The sequence below is a fragment of the Lissotriton helveticus genome, chromosome 9, assembly GCF_964261635.1.
Source record: "Lissotriton helveticus chromosome 9, aLisHel1.1, whole genome shotgun sequence".
NCBI lineage: Eukaryota > Metazoa > Chordata > Amphibia > Caudata > Salamandridae > Lissotriton > Lissotriton helveticus.
In genome coordinates this window covers 687,713,037-687,732,371 of record NC_136070.1, presented here as the reverse complement: position 1 = coordinate 687,732,371, position 19,335 = coordinate 687,713,037, and the positions used below count along the sequence as shown (strand labels likewise).

Below are 19,335 nucleotides of genomic sequence, written 5' to 3'. Positions count from 1 at the left end.
GCATAGCGCCAGGACGCTCACAGACCCGCCCATAAAGAGTATGGCCGATGGAGGAAAGGCGTCGGATATTTTGACTCCACGTCAGCTGTTGAGATTTGTGTTCCCTGTAATCCTTGTTCGGATCCTGGTAGAAGTAGAGCGGCTGCTCTCTCTACGCTGAAACCCTGCATTGCTTCGACGCCCACCACGGAGGTGAAAGCAGCGTCTTTATTTTCATTTATTTTATTTTCAAAGTTTTATATAGCGCAAACAAGATCTTTGCAGATATCAGAGCGCTTTACAGAACAAGGGGTAAGGGAAACAAGGGAGCGATTAAACAAACTATTGGGTACAAAATAGTAGTAGGTAGTATGTGAGTAGCAAAAGTAGGATAGCAATCAGATAAAACAAAAGTACAATTAGACAGTCAGATAAAACAAAAAATACAAAGTTGGTGCAATGTACTTGATATATCCAAAAAAAGAGTTCAAGTGAATTTAGCCATAAGGATGGCTTTTACTTCTTTCTTAAAAAATGCAGTGGAAGAGATAAGCCTTGTTTCGGGAGGAAGTGCATTCCAGATCCTGGGTGCCATTCCGGAGAAGGATCGTTTATACGTTTTTTCCTTCCGGAATCTTCGCGGTTTCAGGAGGAGATATTTTGTGCTTCTTGGTCCTGTATTGTGGAAGCGGTTTCCCGCGAAGTACGCACACAGAGGAGGTGTTTCCGTGTCTGTAGAGACACTTTGGGCATTTGGTCAGAAGTTTAGACGCACACCAAGGGGGTGTCTGCATCGTCTCTGCCGTACACCCTTTGTTTCTTGGGTGCAATACAAATGCAAGAGGAGCAGTATCCTGAGGTTCCTTTGTCCTGGGTGGAGCGGCTGCTCCCTAGGCAAACAGCCTTACCTCCTGTAGAGTGCCCGGCTGGGCATTCCAGAGTCCGCTTTTGCGTTAGGAGATACGCCTTAAACAATACAAAGCACCATAGCAGATACAGCTTTCGAACGGCATTTTCGGCCGTTACTCAGCACGGTGCCCTCCGTTGGCGGATACCGGGACCGGTATTCATGCGGAGGACGGTTGGAACGCACAAGACTTGCGTAGCTGGCTGCTTATGGGTATCGTTATAATTTTCCTTTTGTTTGTGTTCAAGACTGAGATACTGCCGTGACTTAGCGAACTATTTTGTTCTTTTTGCAGTATTGTTTACAATCCTCAGACTTAATAAAACAGTATTCTCAGATTACCTGTGTATCTCCATTTTCGTACCTTGATAGTGTCTTTACACAACCCCAAGACGTTAGGAAGGTTACACAATATCCGACCTTTACAACAAACTTTCTCCTGGTTAGGAAAGACACCATGGCTACCCTGGATGATGTCCTGGCCGCCTTAGCGATGGTACAGAACGAACTCGCGGCATCCCGACAGGAAACCACGGACTTAAAGGCCCGGTTGGACAATATGCAAAGGCATCCCTTTGATGCAGCCACACCGACGGGGACACCCTCTCCTTTGGTAACAGTGGAATTACCTGTGGCAATTCCACTGGCCACGCCCGAGAGATACAGCGGGGACCCCAACACTGTCCAAGTGTTCCTGACGCAGGTGGCCTTACATCTTTCATGCAAGCCCAAAGCATTCTCCACCAGTCAGGCAAGAGTGGCCTTCCTTATCTCGTATCTGGCTGGGAACGCCGCGCAATGGGCTGTTCCTTTGGTAAACAGAGACGACCCGCTTCTGTGCGACTGGGGAGCTTTCCGTGAGGAATTCCTAAAAGTGTTTGACCGTCGAGCTGATTCGTACACCGCTGACAGGGAAATGTTGGAACTCCGTCAGGGGAATAATGACCTCTTGCAGTATTTGAACGCCTTTAGACGTCTAGTGGCGGAAACAAAGTGGCCAATCGCAAAACAAACAGCGCTCTTCCACCAAGGACTGAGCGAAGAACTCAAAGACGTGGTGGCACAGATAGACCCCCAGCCCAAGACATGCGAGGGACTCATTAATTTAGTACTACGGTTGGACCATCGGATGGGTGAGCGCAAAGGCGAGCACAAAAGGAAAGGAAAGCCACTGCCCTCCTATGTGTCGATGGGAGCACCCGAAACCAGCACGGCAGCGAAAGCAGAGCTAATGGATATTGGTGCCGTCCGAGCCGGTCTGACCGAAGCTGAAAAAGAGTCCCGCCGCAAACAAGGCCTATGCTTGTATTGCGGTAAAATGGGGCACTATGTGCGAGAGTGCCCGGCCAAGCCAAAGACCAGTCGCTTTCGGCCCAACAGAACAGTATCCGCTGCAGTAGAAGTGCAGGCGGAAAACTAGTGGACTCCAAGACTAGTGAAGGGGCCTCTCGGAGTCGCACAAGCATCCCTTCCTTAACGCGCCTGTTCATTACGGTATATGTGGGGAGCCTCGTGCAATGGATTCCAGTGGTGGCCATGGTCGATTCAGGAGCCACCGGTCTCTTCATGGATCAAAACGAGGCACAGAGACTGGGCATAAACCTCATACCCAAGGAGTTCCCCGAGGATGTTTATGCAGTGGACGGGAGACGGCTTATCACAGGCCCTATAGGGCATCACACGGGAGAAGTCCCTGTGAAGTATGGGGAACATCACAAAGAAACGATTGACTTCAGTGTCATTCGAGCACCGCAGTATGGGATCATACTAGGTCTACCATGGCTCCAAAAGCTTAACCCTGCGCACTGCCTTCAGCATTGTAAGGTGAAGCAAGTTACCGAGAAGCCAGACCCTGTTCACATGGTCGCCACGGCAGCTGAGAAAGCAGTCTCCCTTCCCGAAGTATACCATGAATACCAGGACGTGTTTTACGAAGTCCGAGCCGAAGCACTCCCCCCACACAGGATGTACGATTGTCGTATCGATCTGGTTCCTGGTGCATGCGTACCCTGTGGGAGGCTGTACGCCCTAACCGAGCTGGAGAACCTACATTTGCGGTCCTACCTAGACAAGCTTCTAGGGCTAGGGTTCATACGACCGTCCAAGTCCCCTGCAGCATCGCCCCTCTTCTTCATCCCGAAAGCCAATGGGGAATTGAGGGCGTGTGTGGACTTTAGGGCCTTGAACGCACTCACGGTCAAAAACCGATACCCTTTGCCGCTCATCAGTGTCCTACTGGAACAGGTAAAGAAAGCCCATATATACACCAAATTGGACTTGAAGGGGGCATACCATCTGGTCCGCATGCGGAGAGGCGACAAGTGAAGACGGCCTTCAAGACCAGGTTCGGTCTTTTCGAGTACCTCGTCATGCCGTTCGGGCTCTGCAACGCCCCTGCGGCCTTCCAGTACTTCTTGAACAAGGTCTTCCGTGACATCTTGGACCTGTACGTGGTAGTGTACAATGACGATATCCTCATCTATTCCAACACTGAGGAAGAACATGTGCAACACGTATCCACTGTTCTCCAGAAGCTCCGAGAACATATGCTGTTTTGCAAGCTCAGCAAGTTCGACTTTCACGTCACTTCTGTTGAATTTCTCGGAGTGATGCTCAGCCCCGATGGTCAGGAAATGGCAGAACGCAAGGTGAGAGCGGTGGAGGAGTGGCCCACACCACAAAGCGTAAAAGACGTGCAGTGCTTTATTGGGTTCGCTAACTTTTACCGGCGATTCATAGATGGCTTCTCCGGACTGGTTGCCCCCATCACCCAGCTGTTGAGGAAAAACCAGAGATTTTGGTGGAATCCGGAAGCGCAGGCGGCCTTTGTGGCATTGAAGAAGGCTTTCATCATGGCCCCTGTCTTGGCGCATCCCAACCCTGAGCTCCCATAAGTGGTGGAGGCAGACGCATCTGAGGTGGCCATAGGAGCCATCCTGTCACAGCGACATTGCCATACGGGTGTCTTGCATCCTGTGGCCTTCATGTCCAGGAAACTGAACAAAGCAGAGCGGAACTACCATATAGCTGAAAAGGAGCTGCTGGCCATCAACGATGCATTCTCGGAGTGGCGTCATCTGTTGATGGGTGCCAGACATGCAGTAACCGTATTCACTGACCACTGTAACCTGCAATTCATGACGGCAACCATACACCTCTCGCCTCGGCAGTTGCGGTGGATGCTCTTCTTCTCCGGCTTCCATTTCCACATCACCTATAGGCCTGGCAAAGACAACAGAAAGGCGGATGCGTTGTCTCGTCAGTCCGCCGTTTCGGAGCAGGATTCACAGCCGGTTCATTCCATCATTCACCCGGACGTGGTGTTGGGAGCGATACAGCCGGACGCGTTCCTCAAGGGAGTCCAGAATGGAATCCGCTCCTTTCCATGGAGAAGTTGGCTCCAACGTCACCAGGAATGGCAGATAAAGGACGGGATACCTGTCAAAGGTCGTCGCTTGCTGTTACCCACGGCCCTCCTTCGGAAACAGGCTTATACGTAGTGTCACGTTTCGCCTTGTGCTGGCCATCTAGGGGTGGAGAAGAGGGTGGCGTGTCTGGAGAGGCAGTTTTGGTGGCCGTCCATGAGAGTGGATGTTCGGCGCTGGGTGGCGACTTGCGCAACATGTGCGACCATGAAGACGGATCACGGTCGTCTGCAGGGTTTGCTTAGACCCCTTCCTACCCCTTGTCGGCCCTGGGAGAACATTTCCCTGGACTTTTTGGTGGGACTACCAGTAGATGAGGGCTATACAGCAATACTGGTGGTGGTAGACTACCTTACGAAGATGGGGCACTTCATAGCATGTAAACGGGTGCCTTCCGCAGGGCAACTGGCGGTTTTGTTATTAAAGAATGTGGTGAGACTCCATGGATTGCCCAGCGTGATCGTATCGGACAGGGGCTCACAATTCACCACCCAGTTCTGGAAGAAGTGGTGTTCTGCGTTGCACGTCTCTTCGGCCATGTCAACAAGCTACCATCCCCAAACGGACGGCCAGACGGAACGCCTGAATCAGACCCTCAAGCAATATCTACATTGCTTTGTTGATCAGGGAAAGGAGTAATGGGTGGATCTCTTATGGTTAGCGGAGATCGCCTACAACAACGCCACACATAGCTCCACCAAGGCGTCACCTTTCTATTGCAATTATGGTCATCACCCCAGGTTCCTGCCCTTTATACACCCCGTCATGGATCACAGGGTGCCAGAGACCGCCAGAAGAGTCGCCCGCATCAACGAAACGCTCGAGTCTTCACGGAAGTGGCTGGACTCCGCCAAAGCGAAGTACAAGGTCTCGGCGGACCGACGGAGAATGCCTGGTCCGGTGTATAAGGTGGGCGACTACGTATGGGTCTCAACACGAAACCTGCGGTTCCGTAAACACAGCATGTTTCACCCGCAATTTATGGGTCCATACCGTATTGCCAAGTGCATCAGTCTGGTGAACATGAAACTCGGCCTACCTAAGCAGATGCAGATTCACCCGGTGTTCCACGTCTCCTTGCTCAAACCATCAGCGGCGGGGGCGCGTGGGCGGCCGGCTCTGGTCGCAGTGTCTTCCGACATGGAATACGAGGTGGCGGGCATCCGGAGCTCCAAGTGGAGGGTTGGCAAACTGTGGTACCTGGTGGCTTGGAAGGGGTACGGGCCGGAGGAGCAGTCCTGGGAACCCGCGTCCGGGGTGCATGCACCTCATCTGGTGTCCGCTTTCCACAAGAAGTTTCTATCTTGTGCTGGTCCTGCGGGGAGAGGTTGAGGGAAGGAGGATGTACTGTCATGATCTCCTCGCCTCCCGGAGCTGATCTCCTCGCCTCCCGGAGTGCGGGGGAGCACCGCGAAGAAAGCACAAGCGGCGCACTGGACCACATGTACCAGCATGCATAGCGCCAGGACGCTCACAGACCCGCCCATAAAGAAGATGGCCGATGGAGGAAAGGCGTCGGATATTTTGACTCCACGCCGGCCGTTGAGATTTGTGTTCCCTGTAATCCTTGTTCGGATCCTGGTAGAAGTAGAGCGGCTGCTCTCTCTACGCTGAAACCCTGTATTGCTTCGACGCCCACCACGGAGGTGAAAGCAGCGTCTTTATTTTCATTTATTTTATTTTCAAAGTTTTATATAGCGCGAACAAGATCTTTGCAGATATCAGAGCGCTTTACAGAACAAGGGGTAAGGGAAACAAGGGAGCGATTAAACAAACTATTGGGTACAAAATAGTAGTAGGTAGTATGTGAGTAGCAAAAGTAGGATAGCAATCAGATAAAACGAAAGTACAATTAGACAGTCAGATAAAACAAAAAATACAAAGTTGGTGCAATGTACTTGATATATCCAAAAAAAGAGTTCAAGTGAATTTAGCCATAAGGATGGCTTTTACTTCTTTCTTAAAAAATGCAGTGGAAGAGATAAGCCTTGTTTCGGGAGGAAGTGCATTCCAGATCCTGGATGCCATTCCGGAGAAGGATCGTTTATAAGTTTTTTCCTTCCGGAATCTTCGCGGTTTCAGGAGGAGATTTTTTGTGCTTCTTGGTCCTGTATCGCGGAAGCGGTTTCCCGCGAAGTACCGACGCACACCGAGGAGGTGTTTCCGCGTCTGTAGAGACACTTTGGGCATTTGGTCAGAAGTTTAGACGCACACCAAGGGGGTGTCTGCATCGTCTCTGCCCTACACCCTTTGTTTCTTGGGCACAATATAAACGCAAGAGGAGCAGTATCCTGAGGTTCCTTTGTCCTGGGTAGAGCGGCTGCTCCCTAGGCAAACAGCCTTACCTCCTGTAGAGTGCCCGGCTGGGCATTCCAGAGTCCGCTTTTGCGTTAGGAGATACACCTTAAACAATACAAAGCACCATAGCAGATACAGCTTTCGAACGGCATTTTCGGCCGTTACTCAGCACGGTGCCCTCCGTTGGCGGATACCGGGACCGGTATTCATGCGGAGGACGGTTGGAACGCACAAGACTTGCGTAGCTGGCTGCTTATGGGTATTTTCCTTTTGTTTGTGTTCAAGACTGAGATACTGCCGTGACTTAGCGGATTTCTATTGTGTTCTTTTTGCAGTTGTTTACAATCCTCAGACTTAATAAAACAGTATTCTCAGATTACCTGTGTATCTCCATTTTCGTACCTTGATAGTGTCTTTACACAACCCCGACACGTTAGGAAGGTTACACAATCATTTTCAACAACATCGTCGTATGTTCCAATTTTGTGATGCTCCGTTGTCTTAGAAAGTATTGGCATGCCTCCAGACCTATGTCGTGTCTCATAGATGTGTACAACGATACTACATCTATCGTTGCTAGGAGATATTCCGGGTTCCAAGTTACATCCATGAGGATCCGCAAAAAATCACCTGTGTCCTTCAGGTAGGAGGGCATGCTTTGAGCAATCGGGGCAAGAAATGTATCTACATATCTAGAGACATTTTCATATAGAGCTACATGAGGAGACAATTGGTCTGCCTGGAGGGTTAATTAGAGTCTTATGTATTTTTGGCAGAAAATATATACAAGGTGTAGTTGGAAAGTCAGTGATCAAGAACTTCCTCTCATCATCATTGAGTAGTCCTTTTGTGTGCCAATTATTTAGGTGCACCTTTAATTCATTTGTCATTTTGGCCATTAGGTTGTTTTTAAGCTTGGAGTAGTTTTGTTCTATACTCAATTGTCTCCTGGCTTCATTAATATAGTCAGTTGTTTCCATTATTACAATATTTCCCCCTTTGTCGGCGGGTTTGATTGTAATCTTTTCATTGTCCATGAGAGTTTTGATTGCTTTTCGTTCCTCTGTTGTTAAGTTTTCCCTTGTTTTATTTCTTACTTTCATCAGTTTGTCCAACTCCTCAGTCATTGCATCTGAGAATAAATCAATCTTATTTCCTGGTGACAAAATGGGATAGTATCGGGACTTTCTTTTTAGTCCTGTGTCTGATCTTGTGTTTGTTTGGATATTCATTTGTTCCAATATTTGTATATCTGACATTGCTGTGCCATCTTGATCAAACAGAGTTTCGAAGGTCCGTCTCAGATCAGGTAGTTGTTCAATGCTGGTGAATGTCTCTTCCTCTTCAATTGTCTCTCTAATGTTTGTGACATTCAGATCGGTTCCCTTGTTGGCATGTATTTTTGCCAGTTTAAGTTTCCTGACAAATTTGTACAAGTCTATTCTTACTTGAGTATAATCAAAATGTGAGTCTGGACAGAATGACAGTCCCTTATTCAATACAGTCTGTTCTTTTTCTGTTAGTTGATAGTTAGAAAGGTTGATGATAAGATTAGTTACTTCCTGTTGCGGAGAGGATATTGCCTTCTTTCGCTGTTTGGATCTGCGGGTTTTTCGGGTTCTGGCGAGGGAGTTTGTTTACTTTGTTTTTTTCTTCCCCTCCCTCTGTTTTGATATGGTCTTCTTCCCCTTCCTCCGCCCCTTGTGATGTTCTTCTCCAGATTCATCAGTCTTACTTCCTCTAAAAAAGACAACTTTTTTTGTCTGGTGTACATTCCGTGTTGATTCATTCTCGCTCACATCTGATTCGCTGGCGCTTGATGCAGGTTTATGCATTGAATAATTTTTCTTCAAATTATCATAACATCTTGCAAATGTTAAAATTCTACCATGTAAATAGTCTTGTTCATCGCGCTTAAATTTGCGCTCCTTTCGTTCTTCTATCTCCTTCTCATAATGATCCAATCTGGCTTCCATTTCTAGCCGGAGTTTAGCAATTTCCTCTTGATTTGTCTCTTTTGATAATGTTTCCTCCAATTCTTTAATTTGTACTGTTATGTCATCAATGTCAATCCTGGCATGTTTAATTAGGATGCGCATCATGTTCAGTGAGCATTCTGTATTATTTTCTATCCATTCATCCAGTAACTCTTCCTTTGTTTCAGGATGCGTCGGCATTGTAAAGATCCTCAGACCACGTTCCGGAAGAAAACATCTACCAACAGTGTGCTCCATGGCACAAGTTTTCACCCGGAAGCCCTGCTGAACAGCATACCGCATGGAGAATTCATATGATTAAAGAGAAACTGCTCAAAAACAGAGGATGCTGAAATCAAAATTATGGAGAGTAAAGCAAGATTTGCATCAAGAGGATACAAAGACCGTGTCCTAAATAATTGCAAATAGAAAGCGGACCAGAAAACAAGGGCTCAAACCCTTATGGAAAAACCTAAAACAACTCAGAACAATGACCCTCCAAGATTCATAACCACATACAGTAAAGAAAGTGGAAATATCTCGAAAAAAATGAGAAAATATTGGCATCTGATATCAGGTGATCCTGATATAGGAGAACTCGTTGGCAAACAACCCTCAATAACTTATAGAAAGAACACCTCTCTCCAAGATCTCCTTGTGAAAAGTCACTTTCAAACTAAACAAAAAACGGATGGACCAACGTAAGGGATTCCAACCATGCACATCCTGCAAAGCATGTAAGATCGGAAAAAGTATGAAAAGCATTGAAGAACCTGATGGTAAAGTCATGCAAATTGATCAACACATCACCTGCACTTCTAAAAATGTAGTGTACGTGATAGAATTCAGATGTGGTATGAGATACATCGGCAGCACAATTGCATGCTGAAAAAAGAATCCTGGAGCATATCCAAGCAGTGAAAACTCGAATATGCTATACGCCACTGCCAAACATATAAGTGCATGTCAGAATTTAGACTGGAGAGCGATGAAGTTCTATGGATTGAAAATGCTGCCAAAAATGGAAAGAGGGGGGGTAACTACATCAAATGGAGTCCCGCCTCATCATCAGACTTCGAACTAAAAACCCGAGAGGCATGAACTTTGGAGAAGACCTTCATATACATCTTGAGTGACTGTGCTAAAGACCATCAGTAATCTGAAAAATATGATGAATAATAGGGTACTAAACCCGACACTAAAGAAATTATGTAAAATGGAACTAATCCTTTACTTAATCATGAATCAACAACCTTGCCCATGCGAACCAACATGCGACGCAATGTACTATACAATGGAGAAAAAGCACACCAGTCTTTCTTTTCCTTAATTTCATTTTTTATAAATTTGTTCCAAACTACGTATCCCATAATGCCACTTTAGGGCTAATATGGGCTAGTATTTAAATGGAAACTGTAGAAGGACTTACTGACCGTGACCAAAGCCTTGTTTGGCTGAAACGCGTTGGTGGGGTGAAGCGCTAATTAAAAGGCTTCAGTAAAGTATCCGGTTGTGCCGCCTCTTTTGTTTTACAAAATATACACATATATATATATATATATATATATTTATTCTGTAGCGTCAGCATGCTGATTTTATAGGCCAGTATTGAAATTTCTAGATTTGTCTAAAATGAAAATGGCATAGTTGCCTCAAACTGGAACCTGCCCCGTATCCTCAGATCCTAGGTAGATCACAGTAAGATATGCATGTTGTTGTTCACAGTGGATCGCTCTAACTCACAGTTGGATCCCAATGTAGGGCAAACAAACCATGCTCGTGGTTTCCATCGCTTACCGGCTGAATCGCTCCTTGAGATAGTCCAGCTCGCCCCGTAGCTCTACCTGTCCAGGAGGACAATGGCCATGGCTGGGTGAGAAACCTGAGTCCGCTGCCTCCAATGCGTCCAGTGCACATGAAACCTGGTCATGAGTTGTCTCCGGCAAGATCATCTGCTGGTCTCTGGTTTGCTCCGGATCTTTTGCTGACCTAGGATATGTATGTTTCACAAATAGAGAACAATCATTTCATGGCCTTCCATTACCAACATTCTAATGTTCTGCTGCTATAAAGAAGGTTTCTGCGGATCACACGCTGAAGGCATGCAAGAGTCACCAGATTTACTCAGTGAAAATCTAATCATGGAGGTGTTATTTTGCCAACAGCTTCCCCCCTCTAGTATGACACCCTTCTGTCTGCTACAGGCATTTGTAGAATGAGTTCACGGTAGCTCCTGCCACTACCCTTGGAAGGAAGGCTCGAACAGGACTGGGAAGCCGAACGAGCCATGGAAGATGCTGTAATGCCAGCCTGTAGGTCTCTAAATGAGGGCAAATCCTAAGTGCCGCCCTACAGAGATAACTGGGTGATTCAGGACCACAGTTTGGGTCTAGATCCTCTATAGAACATCTCTCTGGTTTAAGACAGCTGTCGTTTTTCCTTGCCTCATTACTTTTTATCATATTCATTCATCCTTGCAAAGTAGGGACTTGATGGAGATGGAAACAGACAAACACTGACAGCGCCAATCAGCTGGACATACAACATTCAGGCACCAATTTACATACATCACAAAGAAATGTACATACGGAGACAGAGCAAAACACCTGCAAATACCAATGCACATGTAAAGTCTAACTCATCTGCGGGTACAACACCAGATTCGCGGCACCCAGGCAAACATACCAACATCCATACAGCCACCACAAACAGACAAAAGGTATACAGTCGTTCATGCGAACAGACAACAATGTAAAGGAACTCATATACACACACTATGAAGAATTCAGCCACCACAGTACACAGATGAACAGATTTACAAGTACCTAAAGCACACAGACCAACATGCAAAGGATAACACAAATACCACTCATAGCGACGTAAATAAAGTGCTACAAAATACACTAGCAGGCAGACATAGACAAAAGTGTCGAACCGACTGAGAAACGGAGGCAAGCAAACAGATGGATGAGTGCTGAATTGGGACTGAGGAGATTCATGCTCAATGTTCACCTACATTTAAACCATCTGCAAAATAAGTCATATTTGAGATGGAGAATGTAGTGAAGAGTCGACACACACTAAATCCGTAATCTGCCCTTGGATAAATCACTGCTACAGGGAGATGTAAGACTTTCGTTTCCATACCCATCCAATCCTTGCCTTCTTTGCAATATACACCTGTATGTAACAATGCAGTGCCATCTTCCACTCTATCCTTATGGTCTTTGTATATAGTCATATAAATACAGCAGTGTAATTCAGTATGTCTCTCTCTAGGACAAACATATGTCATAGTTTAAGTTGCCAGACTACTCCATTCACAGTGCACATGTATCCAGTCCTAGCTTTTTGGTTGGCAAATTATTGATATCATGAGTGTTTTTCCATTAGGCCTAATAGAGCCAACAAAGCATACAGTGCCCAGACTGTGTAGACAGGAAGGGCAGGTCGTTCTCTGAATTCCAAAAGTCAAACGGAAGATGACTAAAGGTAATGCATTCAAATTGGACCTCAAACGGGGGGTTTCTATTTTTTTAATGTGAGCTAAGGACAACTCAGTGTTTCGCTTTGCCCATTAACCTTTTTCACTGCAATGCTCCTAGTATTTTTAAGATTAATGTAGTCTACGCATCTAAATGTAAGGTTACGGTGTAAGCACTGGATTCTATTTGCGGTCTGTGGTCCATGAGTAAAGCGGTCTCAGTCAGCGAAGCCTCCACATGAGTTATCAATTACAAATATGAATTTACTGGGTACGATGGACACTCCCAGTAAAGTCTACAGCACCTCCAACTACAACACAGACATCGCCAAAACCAAAATAAGGCACTTGTAGATAGGACGCCGACCACAGACCGCAAACCTACCCTGAGTGTGTTCTGTTATTTGAATTTGCAGAGCGAGGCTAATCATCCTAGAGGGTATTCAAGTGCTGAGTGGCGCAGGCATGAGAAGTGAAGAGTAGATCATGACTTTTTAGTCTGGAACAGCCATGCCTTGAGGTTCTTTTGGAAATCCATCAGGGAGGAAGAGGTTCTGAGGTTTTTCAGGAGGTCGTTTTATGCCTTGGATGCAAACTATGAGAAGGAGCATCCTTCGCTTCTGGTCTTCATGATGCGAGGGAGGAGTGCTTTTGCGTGGGACGCTTGGTGTGCTCTTGCCTGGTGGGTTGGGAGTAGCTAAGGCAGTGGTTGAGGTAAACTGGACAAGTATTGTGGAGAGCTTTGAATGCATGGATGAGTATCTTAAACATATATTTCCTGGACTGGGAGCCATTGGAGCTTGTTGAGGTATGGAGAGATGTGGTTATTTCTCAGGATGTTCAGGATAAATCTGGCGGTGGCGTTCTGAGTGGTTTGGAGATGGCATGGGACATTGTCTGGGATTCCGATGTAGAGGGCATTGTCTTAATCAAGTCTACTTGTGATAAGAGCCTGGGTGACCGATCATCTGGTGTCCAGTGGGATTCACTTGAAAATCTTGCATAGCATTTACAGGATGTGGAAGCAGGATGGGGAGACTGCATAGATCTGTCTGCTCAAGAAGAGGTATGGTATACAGGATGATCCAGAGGTTCTTGGTATGGTCTGCAGGGGTGGGTGAGCAGTCCCGAGTTTGGAGGGCCACCTAGAGGTGTAGCAGAGGTTGTGGTTTTTGCCAAAGATTAGGACATCGGTTTTTCCTGTGTTGATCTGGAGGTAGTTGTTTTTCATCCAAGCAGCAATGTTTCTTATTCAGTCGGCGTAGTTTGCTTTGGCAGTGCTGGCTGAGTTGGTAAGGGGGAGAATGGACTGTGTGTTGTCGGCGGAGGATACTATGTTGATGCTGTGGGCTCTGACGATGTCTATGAAAGGCGTTATGAAGACGTTGAAGGGTGTTGGGCTGTGCAACGATCCTTGAGGGAGCCAACAGGTGAGTTTCTTGATTTCTGACGAGTAGGGGGAAAGTCTAACTTATTGAGCTCTGTCCGTGAGGATGAAAGATATCCACTTGAGGGGCAGCTCTGCAGATAACCAAGTGCTGAAGCTTTCTGATGAGTGACTTATGGGAGACCATTTCAATGTCTGCAGAAAGGTTGAGTAGGATGATTGCGGCTGTTTGTCCTCGGCCTAACATCCTTCTGATGTCATCGGTGTCCGCAGTAAGGGCTGTCTCTGTGCTGTGGTTGGTGCAAAAGCCTGATTGAGAGCAGTCTAGGAGTTGATGGAGTTCTAGGTGGTATGCGAGTTGGGTATTGATGGCTTTCTCAATGACTTTTAGCTGGAAAAGGCAGGAACGACTTCATTGAGTAGTTGCTGAGGGTGTTGGGGTTCGCTGTTGGTTTCTTCAGTAAAGCGTTGACTTCTGAATTTTTCCAGCAAGATGGGGAGGTGGCAGTGGTTATGGAGGTGTTAATGATAGCGGTGAGCACGAGGGAGATGATGGTTCTTCCAAAATTGTATGTGAAGTGGGGGCATGGGTGTGAGGGGGCTTCTGAGTGGATGATATTTATCAGGGAGGTTTTTTTCAATCGACAGAAGCTTCCAGTTTCTTAGCTGGTGTTTGGAGACGAAGGGGGCGTCTGGATGCTCCAAAGAGTTCGTATCCCTCAGTACAACTCTCAAAGTGCACTGATTTGTGAAAAAAAAGCCTAGGACGAAAACATATTGTTATGTTTTGTTAAAGGTATTGCTTAAGTGCAATTATCATCGTAGCTTGTGGGCACTAGTACACATAACCAACACCGAAGAGAATGTGGCCATGACATGTGGGTTAAAATGAATTAATAGCAATCTTAACGAAAACCAACCTTGTCGTATATGTAGAGTGATGTATAGATGCATCATGGACTTTACATGAAATAACTGTCAAAAGTCCAACTCTGTACACTAAACAAAAAATAGCTATTTTCAATTTTGTTTCCCTTCAAATAGTGTTTCCACTAGCGTGACACTTTGTATTTTTGTACAAAACAATTAAATCGTTTTCTTTCTTCTGAGTCTTGCCATCAAAACGCTATCCTACAGTCAGCATAGAGTAGAACGGTTCCTTCAATTAGTCTGTCCATTTGGATTTTAAGAGGTTTGGAGAGCCAGTCAGAAGGCGAATTCTGAAACTCAAACATAACGTTGTGTGTTACATTTTGCCTGTGTAAATGCTTTCTTATTCGGAAGGTATGTCTGTAAAACAAGCATCACCAATCACAAGCATTACCCGTGCAAGTAGGTAATGCTATGGGAAGCTGCTACAACGTTTTCTTTATTTTTTTAATTTCTTATTGGAAGCATAAGTTATAAAACTAAAAGAATAAAACATGTAAAGAAGCCTTGTAGCTGCTTATGCATGGTGGCTTTATGTTTACAAGAATCTTTTTATATTTCGACATAAAAAATAATGAATGCATATAAAACAATACAGGTACTTATTGTAGACTTGTGGACTTACAAATAGTTTACATTTTAGTTTTAATGCACATTACAGGAAAATATGATTCTTTTTTGGTGCAAATGAATGGTACTATTGGCATTGAAATACTGTAAAATGAGGACATAGTTTAAAGAAACATAGATACTTATTGTTTCTTTCAAAGGAAAAAGAGTAGAAAGAAAATAAAGCATTTTTAGGCATATATGCACGTGTGAGCTGGCTAAATGTTATCACTCAAATTGTAGGAAAGGCAGTGGTTAAAGTGGGGTGACCCTTAGTCCAATGTTGTATGCTGTGGTGGGGTGAAGCACAATGTGAATGCCGGGTGAACTAACTAATAGATGAGATGACTGACCCAGAACTTTGTATATGTGTCTATATTGTTTCATTTATGATTCGTTTTATTTTATGAGGCTGGCTAGAAGCTTTCTATACGCAAATGTAAAAACTGCCGATGCAAAATTAGAAAGTGCAGAAGCTACTACTTCCTGAAGCATGACCCTTGCAATCCTTTCTTCGGTCGGCCATACCCATGGCCTTTACACGTATATATCTCCAAAGAGATTTTGCACTTGCAAACATAAAATCACTTTGTACCCAGAGAAGAAAAGGAAATGAATAGACTTCAAGGGACACCTTCTAAATAAAGGACAGAAAACCTGGCATTATTGTGTAGAAGGCAAACATTCCTTTGAACTGTCTAAATCATGCATGTTGCAGCACTAATATTAGGACAATACAGAACGAAACCTCTACGCCACTGAAAAGAACATTACCTGGTATCTCGGTCCACAAGCGACTCCTAGAGGGGATGATGCAAAGAAAAAAAAGAGTAAGACGTGTGACCATGGTAACTGAATCAGCCAGCAATCATTTCAATTTTGTAGAGTGAAAAGTTTTCATCATGCTTCATAAACAGCCCATGGTAAGCAGCACACCAAATTTCTCTTTCACAGGAACGGGTAATACACAGACAGCATCAGTGCATACCTTCCTTGTGTAGCTATGTACTCTTCTACAGACACACAGAACAAGTACAGCGCATGCAGCAGTGCAACGGGTGCCTTGAGAATTCATAAGTTGTTATAACGGACGAACTCAAAGTTGGAAAATATGCTCTTGTTTTTCACTGACAGTAACTTTTCCCTGTGAGGAATGTTAGTTTCCGTTTGGGGATTTACACTTCAGGGGACTTCCATAGGATGTATGACATTACAACGCATGGTTTTACAACGCATGCCTTTACAACGCATAGCGCTTAGTGGTGCTGGATAGTGAATAGTTTAATTTACTATTCCAACTCCAGTCCCCGTGGATAGTAGGGAAGGTGTTGGATAGTAAATTAAATCTATTCCCTATCCTAGAGCGCTCCCCAGCGCTATGCGTTGTAATGACATGCGTTGTAATAGTTGTGTCGTAAAGGTACTGCGAGGTAAAAGTTGCGTTGTAAAGGATGTTCCCCCTTCCATATGACCCATGAGACCCTATCTGAGGTGACCGGCTCGCTGGGCCCCTAGGTAGCATCTGATTAATTGTCCTCCGGTGCTGTGTTTAATGACTGGTGGGGATGGGCAGTAGAAGGAGTCAGAGAAATGGTGAACCGCATAGTGGCCCTTGCTGCTGACATTTTCTTTGCCACGGTTTCTTGCTTTACTGCCAGACTGCCAAAACATTTCTACAAGATCTTTAACACTCGGCAGGGTGTGCTATTTTTGGGAAGGAAAGTGCGTGGAAGCTCCAGAAATAGGACCTCAAGGGACTGAACTGTGGCAGAAAAGAGACAGGAACCAGGGAAGGACATGGAGGAAACTGGTTCAACAAGCCAGCTAGGTAGAACCTCTAGCAGAGGCTGCTCCACTGTGCTGCATGAACTCCTCCTTCACTTGAGGCTCTGCTTTAGGCTGTGATTATGGCAATAACTGTGTCAATGTGTCCTTCAAATGATCACTCCCCACTAGCTATCCATGTGGTCTCACAGAAGGCTGCGACTGGCCTTTTCAACCTTCACCTTGAGGTTCCCCTTCCCACAGTCACTCCAGTTTGGAACCTTTTTGGAACTTTTGAGGCCTACTTGAAACTGAAATTAGCAGCTTCTCTACCGTGGGAAAGAACTAGTGACATCCCTGTTGAATGAGCACTTCTCTATCACTTTTGCCACACCGCCAGCGCCATGGTGAGTTGACCTGCTAAAAACTCAAAACTTGTGCTCTGAAAATCCGGTCCAGCAGCCAAAGACTGGACTAACAGGGAGTGGGTCAGGTTTGTGACCACTGATTTAAAGGTGGCTTAAAAGCAAGGTCTATCAGCTGTGGTGCACTGCTTTGTGCTATATATTGCATTCTTATACCTGTTCAGATTTTTACCTCAAAGTTCACATACGTTATCTCAAATCAGAGCCATTATGAATTCATCATATAAAAAATCTGTAACCTACCTTTTGCGAAGTAGCAGTTTTCCTGGACATGGTCAGCCCATCAACTGGGTTCAGTGCTTCCCGTTCCATGGCGGGGCTTGATCTACTTTGTCCCACTGGAGCTACCATCCTCCTGCAACCTGTCTCCTGCGGTTGTTGATTACCTGTGGACATATCTTTGCTAAAGTCTGTCTTCATTTGACGGCCATGCTGGATTACACGCTGTGGCAGCTTACAAACCGAAACATCCTCAGAGGAGGTAGTCTTCCTCTGTATGCCAAACTGGCTGTTCTGCCGCAGAGAATGGTGACTGAGTATATCAGCCTCTGATATGTCCCTGTTGTAATACCTGCTTTTGTTCTTGTCCAGTGTTTGCCCCAGCTCAGCAGTCTTGGCGTGATCTGGACGCCCACGCTGCCAGGTCGGCAGTGAGTCGCGTACAGGACTGGTGCTTTCCTCTCTGCGCCTAACTGGCCCTGGGCTTGCCTGCTGCCGAGGCGACCTGGAGCCAGAATTGGCGGTGCGCTGACGGCTACCACCGCTATACCATGACAGGGAAGGTGCACTGGACACAGAGCAGCTGTCTGGAGAGGTGCACGTTTTTCTTGATGGCCTGAAGTGACTTGTACCCTCCTTTTGTATGGCCTGCAGGTTGTCAGGGATGGAACCAGTAGAGCTCCCTCTGCTCTTGGAGTCTTTAGATCCAGAGCTGTCAGTGCTTGAGCTCTGGTGCTTTTTCCTGTGCGAGCTGGGACTTAGTTGTTGCTGTTTCGGACCCAGAGAACTAAGGCTTGATGGGCTCAGCACTTGCCTGGTGATCTCGTTTAAGAACATAGAAAACCTCTGCTTCTGTTCCACGTATCTCTTCTTCATTCCTGCTTGATCCGGGGGCTTCCCCTCCTTTCCTCTGACCGCCTCCTTCCAGGCATCTTTACGACTTCCCTGGCCTTCTTCTTGTGTCTTTCTTGTGAGAGGTGCAACTTTGCCCACTGACTTTGCTGTGATGGCTTCCATTGACTTTGCTTTCCGGATCATATCCGTCCTTGGGCTTTGCCCACTCTTCAGGATTCCTTTCCCTGTTGAACGCACTGTAAGGTGCCTGTGATGCCTCTGAGGTACCAAGACCTCAGCTTGCTTGTTGCTGGCTAAGCTACTTTCCCTGCTAGTTGCTTTGTGCAACAGCAGCTCATCTTTCAATCTTTGACTTCTGTGGGCCAGCCGATCCACACTTTTGCTGTGCCTTCGGCTGAGTCCAGGGCTCTCCTGAAACCTTTGGCCATCCTTGTGGAAGGCGAGCCCTTGGCCACTAAGGTCGACACAGGACTTCGAGTGCTGGGCTGGAAGAAGGGAGCGAGGCACCAGGAAGGCCTCTCGTTCGATGCTGGCTTCTGAAGACCAAGGAGAGGAAGACCAGGCAGAGGAAGAAGAAGGTGAGGAGGATGCTGTAGTGAAGAGCTCAGACCTGGCCCAGCGGCGTTCCTGCGAGGGCGAGATACTCTTCTTGTCCTCCTTCGCGGGTCTTTCCTGGCGAAGAGGCGTAAAGAACTTCTCCATCACCTCACGTTTCCCTGCTGGCAAATTGCTTCCGTCCAGGTTCTCCCAGAGCACAGGAGAGAAACGCCCAGCTTTCACCTGAGCGTTCTGGTATGAATTTCGATGGATTGCAAAACCACTCATACTTGGCTGTCAGCCCAGCGCTGCGCTACAGACAGCAGTTCCATCCTTCTGGCTTTCATCCCCATGGACGTCACAAAACAAGGCTGAGTTCTTTCCCAGCCCGCCTGACATTAAATGATCTGACACTGTAATGGATTAACTAAACACCAATACGTGGATGGTTATTGGATCTGAAAGTGCAGTCATGCAAACTAGTTTTCCCTTGGGCAGGAACAGCAGAAGGGCTGATTTTTGTTAACATATCTGTGTAAT

The 19,335-nt window shown here is 46.2% G+C and overlaps 1 protein-coding gene across 1 annotated transcript in view; it reads right to left on the bottom strand.

Annotated features, from left to right (window-relative positions):
* LOC144782931 (uncharacterized) overlaps positions 1-19,083 on the bottom strand; it is a 45,368-nt gene extending 26,285 nt beyond the window's left edge. The window contains exons 1-3 of the mRNA XM_078662165.1: positions 17,428-19,083; positions 15,770-15,795; positions 10,383-10,574 (exon numbers count right to left, since the gene is read on the bottom strand). Coding sequence (XP_078518291.1) covers positions 10,383-10,574; positions 15,770-15,795; positions 17,428-19,083 — 1,874 coding nt within the window. The remainder of the gene's footprint in view (positions 1-10,382; positions 10,575-15,769; positions 15,796-17,427) is intronic.
* Between the last annotated feature and the right edge of the window lie 252 nt (positions 19,084-19,335).